At 42.7% G+C, this 21,866-nt stretch overlaps 1 protein-coding gene across 2 annotated transcripts in view; it reads left to right on the forward strand.

The window, feature by feature from the left end:
• The window catches only part of LOC311063844 (exostosin-1), a gene marked incomplete at both ends in the record, with an annotated part of 229,696 nt that overhangs the window by 171,158 nt on the left and 36,672 nt on the right, over nucleotides 1–21,866 (forward strand). For both annotated transcript variants that reach the window (XM_084083453.1, XM_084083454.1), the window contains 2 exons: nucleotides 6,913–7,032; nucleotides 14,908–15,044. In XM_084083453.1, the coding sequence (XP_083939579.1) occupies nucleotides 6,913–7,032; nucleotides 14,908–15,044 (257 nt within the window). The remainder of the gene's footprint in view (nucleotides 1–6,912; nucleotides 7,033–14,907; nucleotides 15,045–21,866) is intronic.

The raw sequence follows: 21,866 nt of genomic DNA on the forward strand, positions 1-21,866 counted from the left end.
GCCGCATCTATGTTGGATGCCTGTATGCTGGATGCCGCACGGAGTCTGTATGTTGAGCGCAGCAGACCAGTGCGCTCTGTATGGTCAGCGCAGCACCGGTTTAAAAAAGAGAAAAGACGCACCGACATTCCATAGGCTAAATCAATGCATTTTTATGATCGCATCGCACGGCACAACTAATACTAAAACTAACGGGGAATAACAGAAAATAATAATATTTTGACATACGGGAAAAATGTTGGTGCGGATATTTAAATTGGATAATATAATTATTGCGGTTGGATAACGGGCGGATAATTAATTTGTACATTCGGATTTGGGTGACGTGAGAGGCCATCCGCGCATCTTTAACAGTCTGGAAAGCCTCCTATCTCCGTGCACAAACGGGTGAAAACAACCCGCGGCTTCTGATTAGTCTGTGTGGGGGGGGTGGGACTAGTGTTGTCCAATGTAAAACTCGAGTCACTTCCTGAAATACGAGTCAAATAGGACCCTGGCCAGACTGAGTAGCGAAGTGAGAAAAAGACGAACGTAGCGAAACAGTACATACATACATACATGCATACATACTGTAGATAGTATGTCAGTCTGAAGAGGTCAGTGTACAGAGCTTACTGCTGTAGAGTATGTTGAATCAAGGAATAGATGAACTCTTTTCTCTTTTCATCTGCGGCTAATTCAGTTTTGATATGGGGCTGACGTGTGCCTATCATAATCTCCATCTCCAACCCCCCCCCCCCCCCTTTACAGTGGCTGATGGGAGGTGGGGGGAATCTATGCCTCTGCTTTTCATTCATTCATTCATTAGTTTGTATCGCTGGCGGGGCTGTGTTTTATCCCTGCTTCTGTTCAGACTATGCTTGATAATATCACCATTTAACAATTGAATTTAACATGTATGTTGACCACAACATAAACATTATATGATTGTCCCAGAAATAGGGAAAATAGCACTTTTACAAATCAAACCCTGCATACAGACAGACAGCAGACACCATTTAACAATTTAATTTAACATGTATGTTGACCACAACCCTGCCGACCCTATTTTGTAACTTTGGAAAGTTTAAGTTTTTCAAAGTTTTTTTAAACATAAAAATTATATATGATTGTCCCAGAAATAGTGAAAATAGCACTTTTACAAATCAAACCCTGCATACAGACAGACAGCAGTTTTGCACTTGCACTAACCTTTTTAGTTGTTGTCATCAACCAACATCAAACTCATTTAGCATACAGTACATGAGTGTCCACATAAACTTTTCAATTCAAGTGACATTTTCAATTTACAATGCAAGGCTTTTATTTAAATGTCTGTGGCAACTGTTACGTCTCCAGTTCATGTAGGATTATTTTCAAAGTACAGGCTAACTCTCATATCCTCTCATATGGATTGCATTGACAACTGCAGTACATCATTCTCCCGTACTAGTCTAAATGGAAAGGGGGGTACACACGCATAGGGTGGATTTTTTGATGCCACCTGTTTTTCCTTGCCAACAATTCTTTCTTGGAGATGGATTCCTTCACATGCATTATGTATGACCATGCTTGTATGAAGTCAGTCAATGCTGTGCGGACTAAAATGCTGAAGAAAATGGTGGGTGCTGATCAGGTAGACCTGGAACTCCTGCCTCCCCCCAAGGTTTGTCTTATCCCACATATACAACATGCCAACTTCAGAGTGGCTTGCTACAAGAGAGCAGACCAACCAATCTTTGAGAGGCCCAAACCCTATGATGAGTGAGCGATGTGATGTGAGAGTGTGGTCTAGCAAACACCAACTCGGGACTCCTAGATCGTTGCCCTCCATTCTCTCCTATCTAACATCAGGGTCTTGAGATCTACAGTGTTGTTAGATAAGCTGTCGTGCCGCAGTGCATCTACGACGTAGGTGGTGCTTCTTGCCTTCCTGGCAGCCCCATAGAGCAGTACTGACTCCACTGTGAGTGTGAGGGTCCATGTCTCAGCTCCATACAGCAGTACTGACTCCACAGTGAGGGTCCACGTCTCAGCCCCATACAGCAGTACTGACGTCACTGTGAGGGTCCATGTCTCGGCCCCCTACAGCAGTGCTGACTTCACTGTGAGGGTCCATGTCTCAGCCCCATACAGCAGTCCTGACTCCACTGTGAGGGTTCATGTCTCAGCCCCATACAGCAGTACTGGCTCCACTGTAGCTACAAACAGCCGCCTCTTGAGGTCTTCTCCCATCTCCTAACCCTAACTCCATACATTTGGAAACATATTTTTATTTAAATCAATATCGTCTCCAATTAATGTAGGAATATTTTAAAAGTAGGCTAATTCTCATATCCTCTCATAGGGATTGCATTGGCAGCTGCAGTTCATCGTTCTAACGGACCTTGAGTAGCGGCGCGATCTCAAAAGTGGGCGTGAATTTGTAGGCCTTCCGCTTCCGGCCGTGTGTCTCTATTAAACCAGAGACAGAAGAAGTATTAGTGAACATTTAATAGTATTGCTGTAGACTGAGGTGTGCAAGCACATAACAGCAACATCATAAAGTTCAATATTTAATTAATTTAATTCTCAATATTGATTTTAAGCTTTGGGTGCCCCCCTGTAATCTTTAATTACACCATCCCATGGAATGTATGTTATTTACCTTCTTTAATTACTTCCTGAATTAGTATCTGCCAGCTGCTTGACCTTTACTGACACCTGAATGTCACATTATTAATGTGAACAACACTACACACGCTGTGTGCGTGCGTGCGTGCGTGCGTGCGTGCATGCGTGCGTGCGTGCGTGCGTGTGTGAATATTATGGGATTGTGCTGTGTATCTGTGTGTGATTATAGCCCTCTCTCCATTTCTCTCTTTGACTTGCATGCAACATACACATACATAGTCACTCACCTAATGCTTCATTTACTGTAGGTCTAGTGAATCAAATGAAGTATTGGGTGAATGCATGTTCTATTATCTTTCCATCATCACCTAGTGGTAATGGAAATTAAATGAGTGCTCCATGAGTCACACAATGGCCGACTGACCTGTGGAAAACAAAAATTCCCTTTCAAAGCCAATGCAGTAATTGCCCACTAATTAACTTTATTGAAAGAGAGCTCCCCACACAGGCGCTAATGTTGTTCCGAATGTGATGTTTCTCTCTATTTGCCTTCTGAAAAAGTTCATACATAAAACAGCCGTCGCTCTAAAACACATATGGGCAACTTACGGCCCTGGGGCCAGAGCCGGCACATGGACCATCTCAATCCGACCTGCGATATCCTACAAGGAAGCAGTTGATACTGCGTTGAAGTTCATTGTCTTTTGTTGTAAGATCAAATTCTTGTGTAGTGAAGCGAGGACCCAGGCCTTCTGGCCTTTCACCAGGCTGAAAATACCGGAGTTTTATGTTTATGTTTTTGCCCCTGTCCGTGTGTCTCTGTTTGTGTGTCTCTGTCCGTGTGTGTGTGTGTGTGTGTGTGTGTGTGTGTGTGTGTGTGTGTGTGTGTGTGTGTGTGTGTGTGTGTGTGTGTGTGTGTGTGTGTGTGTGTGTGTGTGTGTGTGTGTGTGTCTGTGAGTGTCCATCTGTATGCAGCTAACCTCGGACTGATCGGCGTCAAACTTTGCATGCACACTCCCAGTAGGCCCAATCTTTCAAATCGTCATCATGCTACTTAACGTTTTGGCTTAGAACTCTTGAACAGTTCATCATACAATTGCATTCCTTGGATCATGATGCAACTCGTCATATACAGCCCACAACCATTTCACTCTGACTGACAGACTAACTAACCCTAACTGGCAGGTATAAAACATATCTCCACCAGCAATTTAAACAAAAAAGTATAAACAGAGGGGGGTATAAAAAGCAGAATCATGAATTTTAACCCCATTCCTCGAACTCTGCCTAATGTATCACTGACTGGGCTTTTAGACTAGGATGAGAGTCCATTGAAAACTGGCTTGAGTTAGAGGACATTATTAGTCCCACAATGCTTCCAGAACACTCAACAGTGAAACATGACAGAACTAAATCCATTTTGGGAGACCTTTCTCGTCCCTAAGCGGCTTAGAGTGAGTGAGCAGGTAGGGGTTCCGTGGCTTGCTCAAGGACACATAGCTACAAAGGGGATTTAATCTGGGTCCTATTTGTAATGGGACACTCTCTCTCTGAGCTCTCAGCAACCATTGTTCAGATAAACCTCCTCTGAGTAATGATTGACCTACAATCACCTACACCTACATTACCGTACTGCACATACTTTATAGGCTCTGGTCTCTGGTCAAATTTCATTTCTGATTTAGACATATCAAAATTTCCAAAGTGAGGAATGTCATTGTTATAAATAATATTCACAACTGAAATATTTCTTTAAACATTTTAGAACAGTGAAAATAGCAGATCTACAATCTCACAACACTTTGCAGCACTTGTAGATCAGCTACTATTTTGTCATGGAACAAAGTATAGGGCGTAAGTGGTTAAAAATGTCTTGAAACAAAAAACCCAATTGCATTATTATTATTGCATTATTAATATCACATTTAAATCCTATTGAATGGGACGTACCGTAAAATGTCAGTGATCTTTCTTTGTCCCCGCAATTTTCAACCCTGCTGGTTTCTCATCAGGCTGTTATCATTCCAGTAATGACGATTTGGATCAGTAAGCTCCTTGAAAAAAGTCAACAGACGGAGGTTCTCCCGAAGGCTTCCCCCAAAGCTAAGGTTCAAGTTAGATGTAATTTCAAAGCAATTTAGTCAGCGTTCATTACCGTTTGGGGCTCGTTGTTGTTGAATGGAAGTGGATCATCTGGACTGAATAGATTGAAGCATGAAATGAGTGATCTTGCAGTGCTGCAGTAGAGACCTGGCATGGTGGATTACATGTGGATTGTATGTGATTTACCTCCATCTGTATAACACCTCGATTTACCTTCTTTGTTGTCATTTTCTCAGAGTCACACACAAGTTCAACGTTGCTTGAACTAGTTTTCCTCTATCTCACTTTCTCGCCCCATCTCTCTTCGTCCCTCATTCTCTCTATAACACAGACGCACGCGCGCACACACACACACACTCTTTCCTACTGTTTAATTCGCCAATTGAGTGATAACACCTGGAGAGTTGAATCCCATTACTTTCAATTACATCGCCAAGAACAACAATCCCCAACTGTTTAATATGTGGAGGAGTTTACTATATTCCCTGTGGAGAGGATACACACACACACACACACACACACACACACACATATATACAAACAGACACACAACCCCAGCACCCCCAGTGACTAGCACAATGAACACTTTCAGAGAGAATGGATGAGAAGAGAATTTGCTTGATTTAATCTGTGTCGTTTATATCCCATGGCAGAGAGAGAGCGAGAGAGAGAGAGAGAGAGAGAGAGAGAGAGAGAGAGAGAGAGAGAGAGAGAGAGAGAGAGAGAGAGAGAGAGAGAGAGAGAGAGAGAGAGAGAGAGAGAGAGAGAGAGAGAGAGAGAGAGAGAGAGAGAGACCATTAAAGCTCACAGCCCTGTCAAAAACAATGTCAGCATGGCTGCCCGTGGTGCATCCCTAGATCCACTGACAAGCAGAGAATTGTTACATCAGAGAGAGCAAAGTTCATTTGTATTATTGGGGAAGGCTACAGATAAATCCTGACTTTCCTTGTATCTGTACTCCCCTATACAGTGTCTGACATGCAAACAATGGAATTCAATTGTTTTCTTTATTTTGACACCTCTCATGCTGCTATTGTATGATATCACCTACTCCATAGATTTTTTTCTTTTTTTTTACACATGCCATTGATGCATCCCTGTTAAGGATGCTGGAACTCCGATGAGTGTTCCAAATATCTGTGTTCTGATTTTACCTTACCTTTAGAAGTCACACCAGAACACCTTCCCTACATCCTTACCCTAACCACACTAAATACACAACTCTACTTAACCATAACAGTGCCTAACCGTAACTAAATGTAATGTATCTAGCCCAGGCCAAAATATAATGCTGGTGTTAATTCTACCTTTTTGAGTGGTGCCAACCACTCCTATATCTGACTTTGTCTGTGTGTCCGTCCGTATGTATGTATGTCCAATAAACAATATATTTTTATATATACCGGTATGTGCATACATGCCTAACAGGACTGGCCTGCTACACCCAAATATGGCGTGCGTTGTCTAACCTCAATGTGTTGTCATGGCATCAGGCTCAAACAAGTCAGTTCCATAAATGGGCACAAAAGGGGGTATGCCCATATATGGGTTGATGACATCAGACAGACAGAAACAGACATCTCCATATATGGGCACAAAAGGGACACAGACAGACGGGTACAACGGGTGACAAAGACCCCGACAGTATGACTCAGACATAATTGGTTGGATTGGCAGTGCAACGTAGGTGTGAAGGCCGCACAGCGGCCCGAACCTCTAGTTAAAAAAATAATAATCAAATGCTCATTGGGCAAGTCTGCCTTGCCTCGGGTCTGGGCACAATTTCTACTCCCATCGAAATATGGAGGTTGGCACAGCCCTGTCACCTGTTGATGAGTGCGTCTCAGCCATAGTAACAAGGTCATTTTATCCCTAGACCATGTCCCCCTGTCCCCCCGTGTCTCCTGGGTGAGAGTTTTCATAGTGCTGGACAAGAGACAATCAGTGGTTGCAGTGGCCATGTCTCCCCCTGGGGATGGCAGGCGGGGATGCAGAGAGGGCAGCGGGAGGACAGAGCACGTCTGCCCGTCTCCGGAGGATGAAGGATTTCCTCTAATCTTTCCTTCGAGCACGGAGAATTACCCGTGTTCATCCTCCAACTCCCTCACTCGCTTTTTTCACTTTCTCCAGCCAAGTCCTTTCTTCTCTCTCCCTCGACGTTGTTTAAAATCCAACTTATTCCCCTCTCTCTCTTTTATCTCTCTCTCTCTCTGCCAGGTTCCCTCCATTACCCGGTCCGTGGGCCGCGAACGCATCTTGGCTCTCCGCCAACAGACCCAGTTCCTGTGGGACGCATATTTCTCCTCTGTAGCCAAAATAGTCTCAACCACGCTGGAGGTAAGCCTGCCAAAACCACTCTTAAAACAGGGGCTTTAGATGTAATATTGGGAGGGAGGTGAGCATTATTTATTAAAAAGCAACCTGTTTATTCTTATCTCCAGCACCAAATACCAATACTCTCACCTCCAAAAGCAATCTTACATTTTCCAGCCAATGAACATTTGACACTGACAGAATTTGCTCTGAATAACGTGCTGTTTTCATACAGTATGTGTATTAACAGTTTGGCTGACATTTTACTCATCTTGGGTGTCCTAAATACACCCAGGCGGCTCCTTCCAAAGCTGAGGGGACAGGATGTTCTTTGCACAAAAGTGTGCCTAAACAACAGACGTTTACTGCCTCCAATTATAGCTTGTTCTGAAAAACTGTAATCCGCATTAAATAAATTGCAAACCGCATTTCGATTTCAATTTGTAGCACCATCCCGAGCAGCAATGGGTTTGGTCATAATGGTCTGAAATGTCCCCGCCTTTCGCTCGTACACTGCACAACACGGCTAGATCCAACAATTCAGATTATTGACTTGTAGATCGGCTATTTTTGCTATTCATCTTAAGTGGTTAAAGTGTTACATCTTCATTTAGTGAAGTTATACCTTTCCATTATTTCACTCCATTGCAGCAGAACTGACCTTAAAGCCACAGCAGAAACAAGGGCTACACCAGTGTTGTCACCAGATGCCAGCGTGGTTAGTAGGGTATGAAATTAGACTGGGGTCCACTGGCGGTCATTCACTGGTGTCCAGATGTGCTAAAAAACTCAGAGCCAGTATCATGCCATTAGGCTAAACACGTGTAATGAGCCGTTGTTGATAGCCACACACTGAGGATCTGGTGTGTGTGTGTGTGTGTGTGTGTGTGTGTGTGTGTGTGTGTGTGTGTGTGTGTGTGTGTGTGTGTGTGTGTGTGTGTGTTCACACGCATACATGCATGCAGGTATGCGTGCGAGCATGTGTGCATCCGTGTGTGCATTGTGAGTGACAAGGTAGCTTTTCAATGTTTTGGGAGACACCACATAACATCTCAGAATGAGATGTAGCAGTTGTTTTTTAACTTATCATTCAAATCATGTATTTGATCTGTTATGGGGTAGGGCCTGCCCTAGAGCTAGCTATGCAGGAAGCTAACTAACATCAAGCCAGTCTGTGGTGTCTAACTTGTGATAGTGCTTGATGCTTCATAAAGGGCTTTACCAATACACCTGTTGCTGTTGTTTTTGTTAGTTTTTTTGTGGACATGCCACCAAAGAGGTGGAATAAATTGTTGTGGAATCTAGATTAACCCCACACTTAATAAGGTTTACTTAAATGATGTATTATTTATTTAGTACCTTACTTGTATTATAAACTGTATTACCTTATTCATATTATAGCTTTTTATTATATACAGTATGTAGGACATTGTTAGCATAGTCTAGCACGTTGGTTCTCAAAGTGGGGTCCGGGGACCCCCAGAGGTCCTTGGGGGAGTTCCAGGGGGTCCCCAGCTAAATGATGGACAGGAACCAAATGGACCCTTATGGGTCTGTAACTCTGAGAGTGTACAAATGGAACCAAATGGACCCGTTACAATATGAATTGGGGTCCCAGAGATATAAATGCCATTAAATGGGGGTCCGTAGCCCTAATGCATGTCAAACTGGGGGTCCTTGAAATTAAAATGGTTGAGAATCACTGCTAGACAGCCGTAAAAATCTTCTCTTATGGGGGTCCCTGGCTCATCTTTTCAAATGGGGGTCCACGGGCTAATAAGTGTCAATTTGGGGGTCCTTGGCACGAAAAAGTTTGACAACCACTGGTCTAGCAGAGTCTGCCACAACAGAATCTCACTTCACATACTCATACAATATTAGCATTTGACGATTAAAATCTTTGAATCTTTGAATCTTGAATTCTGAGGGTATGTAAGCCAGCGAGACATAACACATTAAACTGTTATATTACACACTCTTTGTCACCCTTCTGACTGACGCAACACAAAGCCATGGAACTCACCACTTAGGAGGTGGCAGAATGTTGCTAGTGGAAGTAGGAGAATGGCCTGCATTTCTATAGCACCTTTATACAAAGTGCTTCACATTTGTGCGCATTAGATTCACCCATTCACCCACACACTCATACACCAACGGTGGAGGCACCCATGCGACCGGCCCTTTTCACCTGTAACTTGGCGACGCATTCCAGGCGGATAGCGCCGTCCACACCGGGGAAGAAGGAGTGGTTGTTGAAGGATAACGGACGCGTGCTTATGAGAAGCAATAAAAAATATAACCTGGCGAAAAGAATTGCGTGAAATGAACGTTTATGAGGATAAAGGAAACTGAATGTCCTGTTTGCTAATTCACAACCACTACTACCACTACACTACGACTACTTTTGTGTTTGAATTTCTCTACATTTAAACTTTCAAGACAGCCTATGTACAAATAGCCTATCATTTATGAAAAGGCTACTAACCTGAAGTCGGAATTATTTTGTGTATTACTTAATGACTGAATGACTGAAACGTTTTTGTACTCTCCTGGTATTTTGTATGTGGGGATTATCTGGCGCATGTATCGTTCTGTTATGAAAGAGAAATTGTATCATGAGTGAAACAGCTTCAGGTATGACACTAAGCAAGCCTAACTCAATTTAATAAGAGCTTCTTACCCCAGTAGGGAATGTTATCATCCTGGACCAAAAATCGTATAGTTATCGTTTATTTTGCAAAAAGCTTTTCTTTTTGTGCGTTTCTGCCATGGTTTGTTTTTGTTTATTGTTTTTTTTTTCTCCGTCTTGGCATCTTAAAATCTGCATCACTGCATCAGTGTGTCTGCTGCAGTTTGTGTGCCCAAGCCGACTGGTCGTGGGGCGTCGCCAAGTTGACCAAACCGGATGTGGCCTGGCCTCCCAGGCGCCGAGGCCAAGGGGGAAAGGGCCGTTTTGAGGCAAGGCACCAACCTGCCCACTGGGGGCAGTTAGGGATTCTGTGCCTTGCTCTCGGTCACTTCGTCACAAAGCCAGGAGGAGCTGGGGATTGAACCAGGAACCTTCCATTTGCTCCACCTCCTGAGCCATTCGTACCTTTATGTATACAACGTTGATAACAACAGATCGGTCAGTCACATGACAGCGCGGTTTATCCGATTACCCTACACATTGGAAAATTATGCTTAAGTGAAGCCAAGGGGTCCTGACCTGACCAAGTGTCATATGTGACGAGTTGGGAGTGAGTTTATGTTGGCCACAAATATGTTTTTTTAATTAGTAAAATGAATTTTTAGCGGTGCCAACCGCTCTACACTTGACTTTGTCCGTATGTCCGTCCGTCCGTCCGTCCGTCCGTCCGTCCGGATGAGCACGGGATGAGCACGGCAAAGAAGCAACACATACAAACACACGCACACACACACACACACACACACACACACACAGACTTGGAGATTGCCATCTCTCCTCTCATTGGCCACACGTGCCACTGGTTATCAAAGAGCGGTCCAGGGACCCCCAGCGTATGAGCACGGGATGAGCACGGGATTTTAAACAGCTATAACTCCAGTTTGCAGCATGCCACCAAGTCCACATTTGGTATGTGGACTTAGACCACCAATAGGGACCAGCATGAATTGCTGAAGCCCCGCCCCCTCTGTCTTCCCATTGGCTGGCCTTCAAACAGCCATAACTCAAGTTCGCAGCATGCTACGGAGTCCAAATTTTGTACATGGACTAAAACCAGCAATAGGGACGAACTGTAATTACTTAAGCCCCGCCCCCTCTGTCTGCCCATTGGCAGGGTTGGGAAGTAACGGATTACATGTAACGCCGTTACGTAACGGAGTAAAAAAAAAACGTAACGGTAACGTCCTAGAGTACATTTTAAAATGTGTAATCTGGATTACAGTAACGGGGGTGTTGTAACGGGCGTTACAGGAGGGTTACATTCTCCCCTTCCCCTCATTAATTTTTTTACAAACAAATAAATTATTATAACACCAAACAACCACCTGCAAGAGCGCACACGGCAGCGCACAGACGGCAATGGATTGGAGCTGAGCGCAACGCGCAGCTCTCTGTGTAAGAAGTCTGCTGCTGCGTCAACAGCGGTGTTGCCAGACTTTGCGAGAGAAATAAGCAAACAGGTCTATAAAAACAAGCCCAAAAGAAGCGACTATAAAAGGCCACACAAGCACTTCAAAGCTATATATGTCGTCCATTAAACAATGTGCATATTTATAAATGTTGGCTATTTGAAAATAGACGATGTACAAGCTCACAACCGTTCTACCATTATTTACAAGCAACTTCAGAAAAATGAGCCCAATGTGGCTTATAATAATCAGACCAGGCAACACTGCAGACAGATACTAGGGGTGCGTTCGGAACAGCACTGCCCAGGGCTTACTTTTGATTGACTCTCTTTCAGATGTTACTTCTGATAGTAACTTGGTATATTCTATTTATTTTATCTAGTCTATGTATAGCCTTCACCAGCCTGTCAGTGATGCGTTTTCAACAGAAATGCGCATATTGGCAGTCAGCTGTGTAACACTAGCTGGTTAACGATGGCTCGTTGGCTCGCATTTGACCACATAGCAATCAACAGCACTGATTAATGTCAGCTGTGTGTGTGTGTGTGTGTGTGTGTGTGTGTGTGTGTGTGTGTGTGTGTGTGTGTGTGTGTGTGTGTGTGTGTTTAATGTCCAACTGAATGTTTTCTGTAGTGTAGATATCAAGTCTTTCCCTGTAGAGCAGGGGTCTTCAACAGGGGGTCGGGGACCCCTAGGGGGTTCTCAGAGTTACTACAGGGGGGTCTCCAAATCTTTGCGTGATAGGACCTTTTTCTTGTATTTACATTAACCACATGAACCCTAATATTCCTATATTCTGAGGGGAACTTAAGAAGAGGTAGAGGGGAAAAGAGCAGACCAAGTACAGAGCCTAGGCTCAACTTTACTAAGTACAGAGAGTTTGACATGTCTGAAAAATACACTGATGATGACAGTGTTGTTAAACAAGTCTATGAAGCTATCTATGAAATCTATGAAAAGGTTTAATCTGCAACACAAATTTTATACAATATGTAGAGGGGGTCCCTGCTTCATCTCTCCCTTAGCTAAAAAACATTGGGGACCCCTGCTGTAGTAATCAGAGTAGACCCTCTCCCTCACACTAAACTTAAATGACTTCTAAGTTCCACTTCTCCCCAAAAGGACAACTTTATTTTCCATCCTGAATGACAAGTCTAATATTATTATTGTATTTTGGTTATGTTCGATAACTGCAAGCCAATGTTCAGAGATTCAGTATTTGTCTTAATTTCTTTAATTAACATTTATTTTGTTGTGAATAATTCAACTGTCAGACAGTGTTTTGAGACATATTGTCTTTTATTGCTACAAAATAAATGATAAAAATAAATTCTACATGCATAAATTATGATTTAAAAATATTTTTAAAAATGAAAAGATCGGATCGGGAAAGATCAGGATTGGCAAATACTCAAAATCAAAAGATCAGGATCGGATGGGGAGCAAAAAAATGTGATCGGGACATCCCTACTTAAAAGTAATCCAAAAGTAACTGAAAGTAACTAATAGTTACTTTTTAAATGGAGTAATCGGGATTACGTTACTGACTACATTTTTTAGCAAGTAACTTGTAACTGTAGGGGATTCCTTTTTAAAAGTAACCCTCCCAACCCTGCCCATTGGCTGGGCTTTAAACAGCCATCATTCCAGTTTGCAGCATGCTACCAAGTACAAATTTGGTAAGTGAACTCAGACCACCAATACGGACGAACTGAAATGAGTTAAGCCCCGCCCCAAAGGCACCGCTTCCTTCACACAGGGTGTGATTTTTTTTTTTACAATCTGTATGGTAGAGTATGTAATCCATGTTGTATGTTATACAATATACTGTAACTTATACAATTAGGCTGGTTTTATTTTGTCTCTCTGCTCTTCTATTGAGATCGTGTCTCACCTAGACACAGAAACTGACACGAATTTTGACCTGATGGTCAACATTCAATTTATCCCCTGAGCAAGCAGGCAGGCTCTATTAACTTAATGGTAAAGCATTTCAGCACTTCCGCAGGAAACTGGGTTCAAATCTGGGGTAAAAGAGGAAAGTTACATAGTGCAGCTTTATTGTTAATTATATATCAGACATGCAATCGCAAAATAAAATAAATGTTTCAAGACTAACCAACCATGTCTTATAAGCCTATTAAATAACTTTCCTTCAGATCAAGTTCTGATGAGAAAGCCTAACTATGCAGATAATTTGGTTACTTGTTACTCTTATGTTACTGTGTATATATAGCCTACTAGATAGACAGATACATTTTGTTTGACCACAACCGTTAAGAATGTTATTTAGAACATAAATCTAGAACAAATAATGTATGTTACACAATAGATCCGTGGGAACTGTAATGACTGACTTGCTCTGAGTAGACTATATATTTTGGCTTTTTGTGTCAAAAGGGTGGCTTAAATTTTCTGGACACACACACACACACACACAAAACAGTACAGCACAGAACAGAGATACTACAGTACCTAAGCCATTAGTGAAGGAATGCTTTCATCCAGACAGAGAGCTTTCTCAGCTACAACATCAGTGTCACTCACCAGCTCACCTCATCCTCAAAACAGAATGAAACCTGTCATCCTGTGTGTGTGTGTGTGTGTGTGTGTGTGTGTGTGTGTGTGTGTGTGTGTGTGTGTGTGTGTGTGTGTGTGTGTGTGTGTGTTTGTGTGTGTGTGTGTGTGTGTGTGTGTGTGTGTGTGTTTTGGGTGACAGGTGCATGCAGGGTAGAGATTTAACTCTCTGTTGTTGTTTTTTACATTCTCATGGGTTATGCGTAACACTTTCTAAGAAGCCCATGTCTGTAATGCATTATAATCTGCCTATAACACTGTATAATTACACTATAATGCATTATAACAGTGATTCTAATGCATTATAAAATGACTATTTATAACATATTAAAACTATGAGAATTATAATACACTATGATCCTGGCCAAAAGAAAAGGTCTTTGAGTGTCTAGCAATTTGTGATAAAGCAGTGGTTCTCAAACGGTTTAATTCAAGGATCCCCATAACTCTGAGAGTGTACAAATGTGGGTCCATTTGGTTACATTTGTACAGTCTCAGAGTTACAGACGTATAAGGGTCCATTAGAAACCGCCTCATGGAACCCTGAGGGTCCCTGGACCCCACTTTATAAACCATTATGAATATTTATGTGAGCTTAGAACTATAATTATCCAAGTATTATAGATTATAAATGCATTGTAAGAATGTATGCATTACAGACATGGGCTTCATATAAAGTGTAACCACAGTGGCATTAACAGATTTCGCTGTGTACAGAAAGACAAGAGAGCAATTATTTTGCTAACCACCTCTCTATAACATGGTTCCAAGCGTCTAGATGTGAAATTCATAACCGTCTCTCTCTCTCTCTCTCTCTCTCTCTCTCTCTCTCTCTGTCTCTCTGTGTGTGTCTCTCTCTCTCTCTCTCTCACTCTCTGTCTTTTTCTGTTTCACACGTTCCCACTTTAGTAAAGCATGCAAACTCTCCATAGCCAAATGCTGGTAAAATACAAAGACTGGGAACACACTGTATGCCAGTGAGAAAACACTACACATCTATAGTGTGAAGAGATAATAAGCAAAGAAATCACACTATTATAACACCCATATTTCAAGGTTTTGAACGTTTTCCTTCCTGTCTTTCTGTCTCCTTACACCATGTTGCCCTCTTTTCTTTTGTTTCTCTGTACGTCTCCTCCCACCTATGTCCGTTGCTGTCTACCTCTTTCCTGTCTTCTTTGTGTTACCTCTCTACTGGACCCCTCCATCCACCTCTTCACTCAGATCATACAGGATCGTATCCAGTCACACGTGTCGAGGAGCAAGCTGTTGTGGAACTCGCTGCCCGGTGGCCTGTATGCTCTGCCCCAGTTCTCCACTGACCCCAGCCTATTCCCATTCTACTACGCCATACTGGGTATGTATAGAAGAAAACGTTTAAAAGGAGATATTGGGTGGGTTGTACCGTAGCCAGCGTGTTGTCCTCCCTTGGTGACTATCAAGGATTGTAAAACTGCATCCTTACTGTACTTCTTGGATCATAGAGAGACTATAGAAAGTTATTTGTAACTTCTAAGTAACTGGCATTAAAATGCATCTTGGGTAGAGAGGCCACCAGGGAAACAGAAGGTCCCAGGTTCTATTCCCGGCCCTGTGGCTATACTGTGTATGTCAAGGTGTCCATGAGAAGACAAACTTCTCACTCACTGTTCACTGCTCCCCCCAAGCGCTCAATATGTATCAAACCTGAGCAGCCATCAGCTGGGTGAAGCTGAAACAGACACTACAAATGAACAGTGTTCGTATAGACCAATTATTTGTTTACCAACATTGAGACTAGATGCACAGGTGATTGTTTCATACAATCAATTCTCAACCTGTTGTTTCGGGGTGCGCTGGTTTCAGCACACCCCAACCCCCTCTTGTGTGTTGGCTAGTGCTGCACGCCCTAGCGAGACCTGACAGAATGGGTTTGACGCTTGCACAGTATGACGCTTGCAACCAGTGTGACGTCGTCTGTTAAGGGGTCTATAGGTGAGAAGCCAGCAGGGGATTGTTTCCTTAGTATGAATCTCAGTGCTCGTTACATTCGCCGTGTGAAACTCTCAGGTGAACAGATATGGTTGTCTACAACCTTCCCAAGACAATAGTGAGTGTTAGTAGTGACAGGGCTATATATGGGCTATAATCTAGAGACAAGCCATATATGAGATAACCTGACTCCGCCAGCTGGAAGAAGCTTGCTTCACACATTTGTTTCACAATCTACTTCCATCTGGGACCTCGGTAGCCGAACCGCTGCAAGACGGAGGTCCCTTTTTTCAAGCTACTTGGCAGGTGATTGGATGGGACCATCTGTCTATCACCGCCTGGGCGTGCTAACTCCAACCAATCATATTGACGTGTCTACATGACGTATAGTAGCTGCGCCAGTAGTAGTTATTTTGTATATTATTCAACCATGATGAATCGTGAAAGAACTACAATGGAATAGGCGCTTCTCGATGGCGCCACATCCAGTCTCGCCAAGATCCCGCCCGTAGCTGCCGCTGATTGGTTCGACAGGCCGCATTTCGGTGTAAACTCCAATCTCTGAGCGATCCCAGATGGAGGCTGTATTGTGAACCTGTGAACTCAATACCACCCCATCTGGCAGAGTCAGGTTATATATGAGACACATGTTGATGACAAATGGAAATGGAGCCTATAAGACACAGCCAGAGTATCTCCAACCATTTATACCAGGGGTGTCAAAATAATTTCAGGTCACAGGCCAGACTGGGCAAAATGCCACTTAATGTGGACCTGTTGTGCACTAGCAAACGCATACGCGTGTACTCCCACAGTCACTGCCTTTGTTTTTTCAACCTCTATCAGTTGCTGCTATAATTACAATTATAGCAGCAACTGATATATTATAATTAGTATCTATCTCACTTTTACATTCCTGTTTATTATGAACGAGTTGTGCGATGAGAGATTAAAAAAACCTACCGTATGCTCATTTTGTTTTGAGCCCCACCCCTTTCCATTAATAACCATTTGACATGTAACATTAGCAGACAGAAATTTAGAACATTGTCCCCTGCTATAACTCCAAAATATTACACTCAACGAATTGTGTTTCTTATCCTTCATAAGAAATAACATTTGACACATCATAATGCATTTTGCTTACACATCGCAATAGCTTAGCTTTTTGAGTTCTGCGTCCTCCTGTGTACTGTACTGTATGTGTCATGTTTTTCTTTGTGTGTGTGAGTGTGACATCTCATAGTGTCAAGTGAGTTAACAGCCAGTGATGCAAGCATAGTGAGACTAACTGCACAGTAGGTTTGCCAATGAACTCACAGAAGAAAAAGCAATCTTTCCAATTATTGTTGAATAATCTTCGACATCAACTTTTCTTTTCTTGTACAGCATATTGAACCACAGCAGCAAACAGTCTCAGATTGGCTAAATGGTTACCTGAGTACTCTATTTATACTGTGTCTGTTGATGACTTAGTTTATGCAAAGCAAGAGCAGCGAGCGGCAAGGAAACTGCTGTCTATTGTTATGGTGTTTACACAACAAGCTTGCAGGCGAGAAGGAGACAGGTACAGACAGCGAGAGCAGTGAGAGTGGCATCAGAAATACTACATAAACATACATAAATAATGGACATATTATTTTTTCCCCAAAATCATCCAGCGGGCCGGAATAGACCTCTTCACCCACCGGCCGCCAGTCTGACACCTCTGATTTATACCCTGCGCTGTTGGTCGTTATGTGTACTAGGAACTGAAGCTATTGCTACTGTTGTCACTCTAGATATACAAATCTTCAAATTTAAATGAAAGGCAGTAACACTATGTACTGTAGGAATACTTGTGACTGTGTTGTGTAAGCAGCCAAATAGAAAACTGACTTATGTAGCCGGCTTATGAAAACATTTTTTGATTCAAAGGGTGCAAAGAAGGTGTGATCTCAGGGCAAATTTGGAGTTGGTTCTTGGACATGAGCTTTGATTAGACTTTCATGAATCTGTTGATTTGTGAAAGCTACCATTCATCAGACGGAGAGCAGTAAAACATTTTTTTTTTACAGCATACTATACATTTTTATAAATATTCAATGATATAGTATGGATATTTGTACAAAATGCAAGGATTTGCAAAAAAGAAAAAAAGTGTTAATTTATCAAAAAAAACGTCAAAAGTATTGAACTGGCCGAGATTTACCCTTTAAGCAAAGTTTCCCTGTTTTGTATAGCTAATGCACTGGCACCACATTCCATTACAACACACTGACCCCTGTGAGAATCTGGTATTTAGCCAGGGTCAATAGCTGCAGTCCCATTAACCTCTGTAGGTGAGTTGTTGGTCTGCCTCAGTGCTTGCCGCCATGGGGCTTTAGTGCAGCCTCTAGTCACCTGGTGTAAACTGAAAACAAAAGAGACCGCATGGAGGGAGGTAGAGATAGTGGTGAACATTTAGGACAATGGGCCCTGCACAGTAAAATCCTCAGTGTTGATTTAACTCTAAAAGTGAACAAATGGACACACTAACACCAAGGATTTTATTCTATTGGCTGACAGCCGCCCTCAGAAATGCCATGGATTATAGATTGTATCACTGAATAAATTACTTTAGATAAAAACTTTATTCATTCCCGGGGTGAAATTCAATTGCTACAGCAGTATAAAGATTAAGGAGTAAGGCAAAAAATACTCGGATTAGCATCGCTGTATAGACAAACAAAAATGGTGAAGAAATGTAACTGCAAGCAACAGTACGGGGGCCAAGAAATGCAATATACAATATGCAAAACGTAATATTCAATATGTGCAATAAGCCATTCAAACATAATAGACTGAACTTGAGAGACAGAAGACCTTGCAATTAACAATAAAGCATTGGAAACAGCTGAGCAGAGTTCTGAGGGAATGTGGATATTAAAATGTGTGTCTTGCTTATGATGGCGGATTTCACTCTTGTTGAAAAGTTTGCCAATTTCTCTGCGTCATCTACAAAACATAAATAATTATAGTATTCTAAATAGTCTATAGCTTTTCATACTTATTCCTGGTCAGTCCGTTTAGCCAGGGCCTGGAATTGAACTTGAGACCTTCTGTATCCCACTACTGTATCACTAACTCTGGGGGAGCCCCCCGGCCCGGGATCGAACTGGGAACCTTGCGGTTTACAGTTCACTCTACCCGGCGACTACCCCTGAGCCACTGCCGCCCTAAGGGTCAGAGGTCATAGGTCAAAGTGACACATTTGTTCCTCATGGGGAGACGCATATGTGTATTGAAGTTTCATGGCTATAGGTCAAACGAGCTATTAGCTATGCCTGTTCAAAGTTAGCATTTTTCAACTGATTGCTATTGACCTTATTCCTGGCCACACCCACTGTTGGCCTGGCCATGCCTACTGTGTAGAGAAGTACAGCGTATATGCACAGAGGGGAACAGAATCATGCCACATGTACAAAACATTACAATGACCCACAGTGCAATAGCTGGAATTGGAGGGATTGGTCATTACAGAATGGTTGTTGACTACAGGTAGTAGAAACCAAAATAACCTGGCCGCATAATGCACAATATGTGCAGGAAATAATAATAACATGCTATACAGTATGAGTATGATACTTTGTCAAATGTCAATCGGCTCCGCAACTTCCACTGAATGAAGCCATTGAATGAAGGTCAGAATAGAACATTCATTTGGACTGGTTTCAGCGGAGTGTTGTTTTGTCTCATTTGGGATCTTCAGAGGATGTTCTACCCACTGAGGGAATATATCTACAGGAGACAACAAAACACAGTTGCTGTTGGTTAGAATCCATGTGTCTGAGTGTTACTCTCTCCTTGATGCTTGTGTCTTCTTGACATCAAGAGTTTTAACAAGTTTTCAAGGGTTGATGAAACTTGAGCTTCAGAAGCTTTGATGGTGCCTGAGAAAGAAAAAGGGAGGGGAGCGGGATAAGATTGAGAGGTGGTGCGTCGATGTGTGTGTATGTGTATACACATCTGTGTGTGCGCGGGCGGACCGAGCCAATTCTCAGCGGGATGAGACCATAACTCAGATAGATGTTTGTCTTTCTCTGAGGGCTTGTGGACACGAGGGATGAGAGAGAGAGAGAGGGGGGGGGGGGGTGGGGGGTGATGGCTAGAAGGAGGCCTGGGCCAGTTTGGTTTATGCCAGTGCCGTAAATCACCATTTTAGCTGCTGTCGTCTGCCACATTCCTGCTAGGGGAATAGCTCGTCGTCAATGTCATCTATACGACACGCTCCCTCTGCTAAGTTTCCATAATATTTGATGGCGAAGCACTTATAACTTTTCCCTGGTAGTTTGCAAAGTTTGGCTTACTCTTTCTCTTTAGCAGCGAGGAAAGCTGTTGTGGCCGGGAGGAAAGCTTTATTTGACGGTTTTTAGTCACAGCTTAAGTCCAGTTGGTGCATTTTGTGTGTGTGTGTGTGTGTGTGTGTGTGTGTGTGTGTGTGTGTGTGTGTGAGTGATGTGGTTTTGTTTTATGATGTGTTAAGGTTTCTTTGGGCCACAGCAGACATGCAGACAGTGCTTGCTGCTGTGATATGCAGCACACAGAGGTTTTCAAATCTTGGGGATTTGCTTTGTTTATCATGGATGTATGCAGTAGCGGATGCGTTCCAGGGAAGAAAACCGTGGAACAAAAGCTTATAAATGAAACGTAATGTATGTAGAGTTGATACATTTTCGGTGCAAATGCAACCATTCCACATCTGCTCTCCTAAAATCAGCAGTTTTTCTATCACCCTTGGGAGGCACTGACGGCTTATGTGCATGTGTGTGTACTGTACGTTTGTGCATGTGACTGCACTTCCTAGTTTCTTGGAATCCACTTACAGATGAGCATGCAGACCTACCAACATGCACACACACATGCGGACGCACGCACACAAACACACAGACACAAGCACACACAGGCACCCCCTATCATGTCTCTCCCAGGCCCTTAACTCCACAATCCTCTTTCAGTTGGCTTTAACACTGCTGTGGACCCATGAGGATGTGCCAGCACAATGGAGGCTTAAAACACTGGAATGTCACTGATTTAAAACAGAGTGAGAGAAAGAGCACTATAGAGCAGTGGTTCTCAAACGTTTTTATTTCAAACACCCCCAGTTTGGTATGCATTTAGGCCAGGGACCCTCATAACTCTGAGAGCATAATAATGGAACCAAACGAATTACTGAATTAATTCATGTTTTTTTTTTAAAGAGATTGATAGAAGATTGGTGAACAAATTGGTGAATGGATGCTTTGGTTAAGTCTACGATAAAATAAAGAAAACTCTGTCACTGATCTCCTCATCCATTGTTCTCCTCAATCGATCTGAACTTTCATATAACCAGTGACATATGCAGGGAGTGAGGAAGCTGTTTTTTGTTTGTTTGTTTGTGTTTCACTCTTCCCAAATTTAATCGGTTTATTGACATTTTTGTTAACGCTGTAACTGTGTGTGCATTGACCAATCGATCTGAAATCACACATGCGTATTGGCCATTGGCACAGGGCGTGACAAAGTCATATGGCCCCATAGCCCAGAAGGACTGCAATGCATGGTTTTATTGGTTATTGGTTGGTTGTCAGGGTGACTGTGGTAGGGGTGTGTGATTTGGGTTAATTGATTGGCAGGTGTTTTGAATTGTCTAATTGTTCTCTGCTCTTTATTGACCTGTTTCCTAGGCTTGTGTTTTCCACTTCCTGTCGGATTTCATTGGATATCATTAGTCATCTGACCGGTTTCATTGGATTTCCTTGGATCAAAAGACAGGAAGTGGAACACAGTCAAAAGCCTAGGAAACAGGTGAATAGTAGCAGCTGAAGTTGGCTTGCCAGAGAGAACGCCAGCTGAGAGAGAGAGCTTACTTTGTTGACCGGGGTCCCCCAGGATCTTTAGCCCCCTATGTTTTCCCTCTACACCTTTTTGCTGACAATAGCCAACCTAAAAGCTCACGGCTTGTACAGTACATCTGCTATTTTCACAAAATGTTAGCCTAGTATTACATGCCCAGAATAGCGAAAATAGGGCTCAAGTGGTTAATAGTGCAAATGTATAAAGGACAATGATTGAAAGCATAGACGTAGAAGATCCAGCAAGGCTGGGCTATAAAGTCTTGATGTATCGAAATAATACTGTTGTTGTTCATATGGTCTTCACGTGTGTGTGTGTGTGTGTGTGTGTGTGTGTGTGTGTGTGTGTGTGTGTGT

The sequence above is a fragment of the Gymnoscopelus microlampas genome, assembly GCF_963454915.1.
Source record: "Gymnoscopelus microlampas genome assembly, chromosome: 16".
Taxonomy (NCBI): domain Eukaryota; kingdom Metazoa; phylum Chordata; class Actinopteri; order Myctophiformes; family Myctophidae; genus Gymnoscopelus; species Gymnoscopelus microlampas.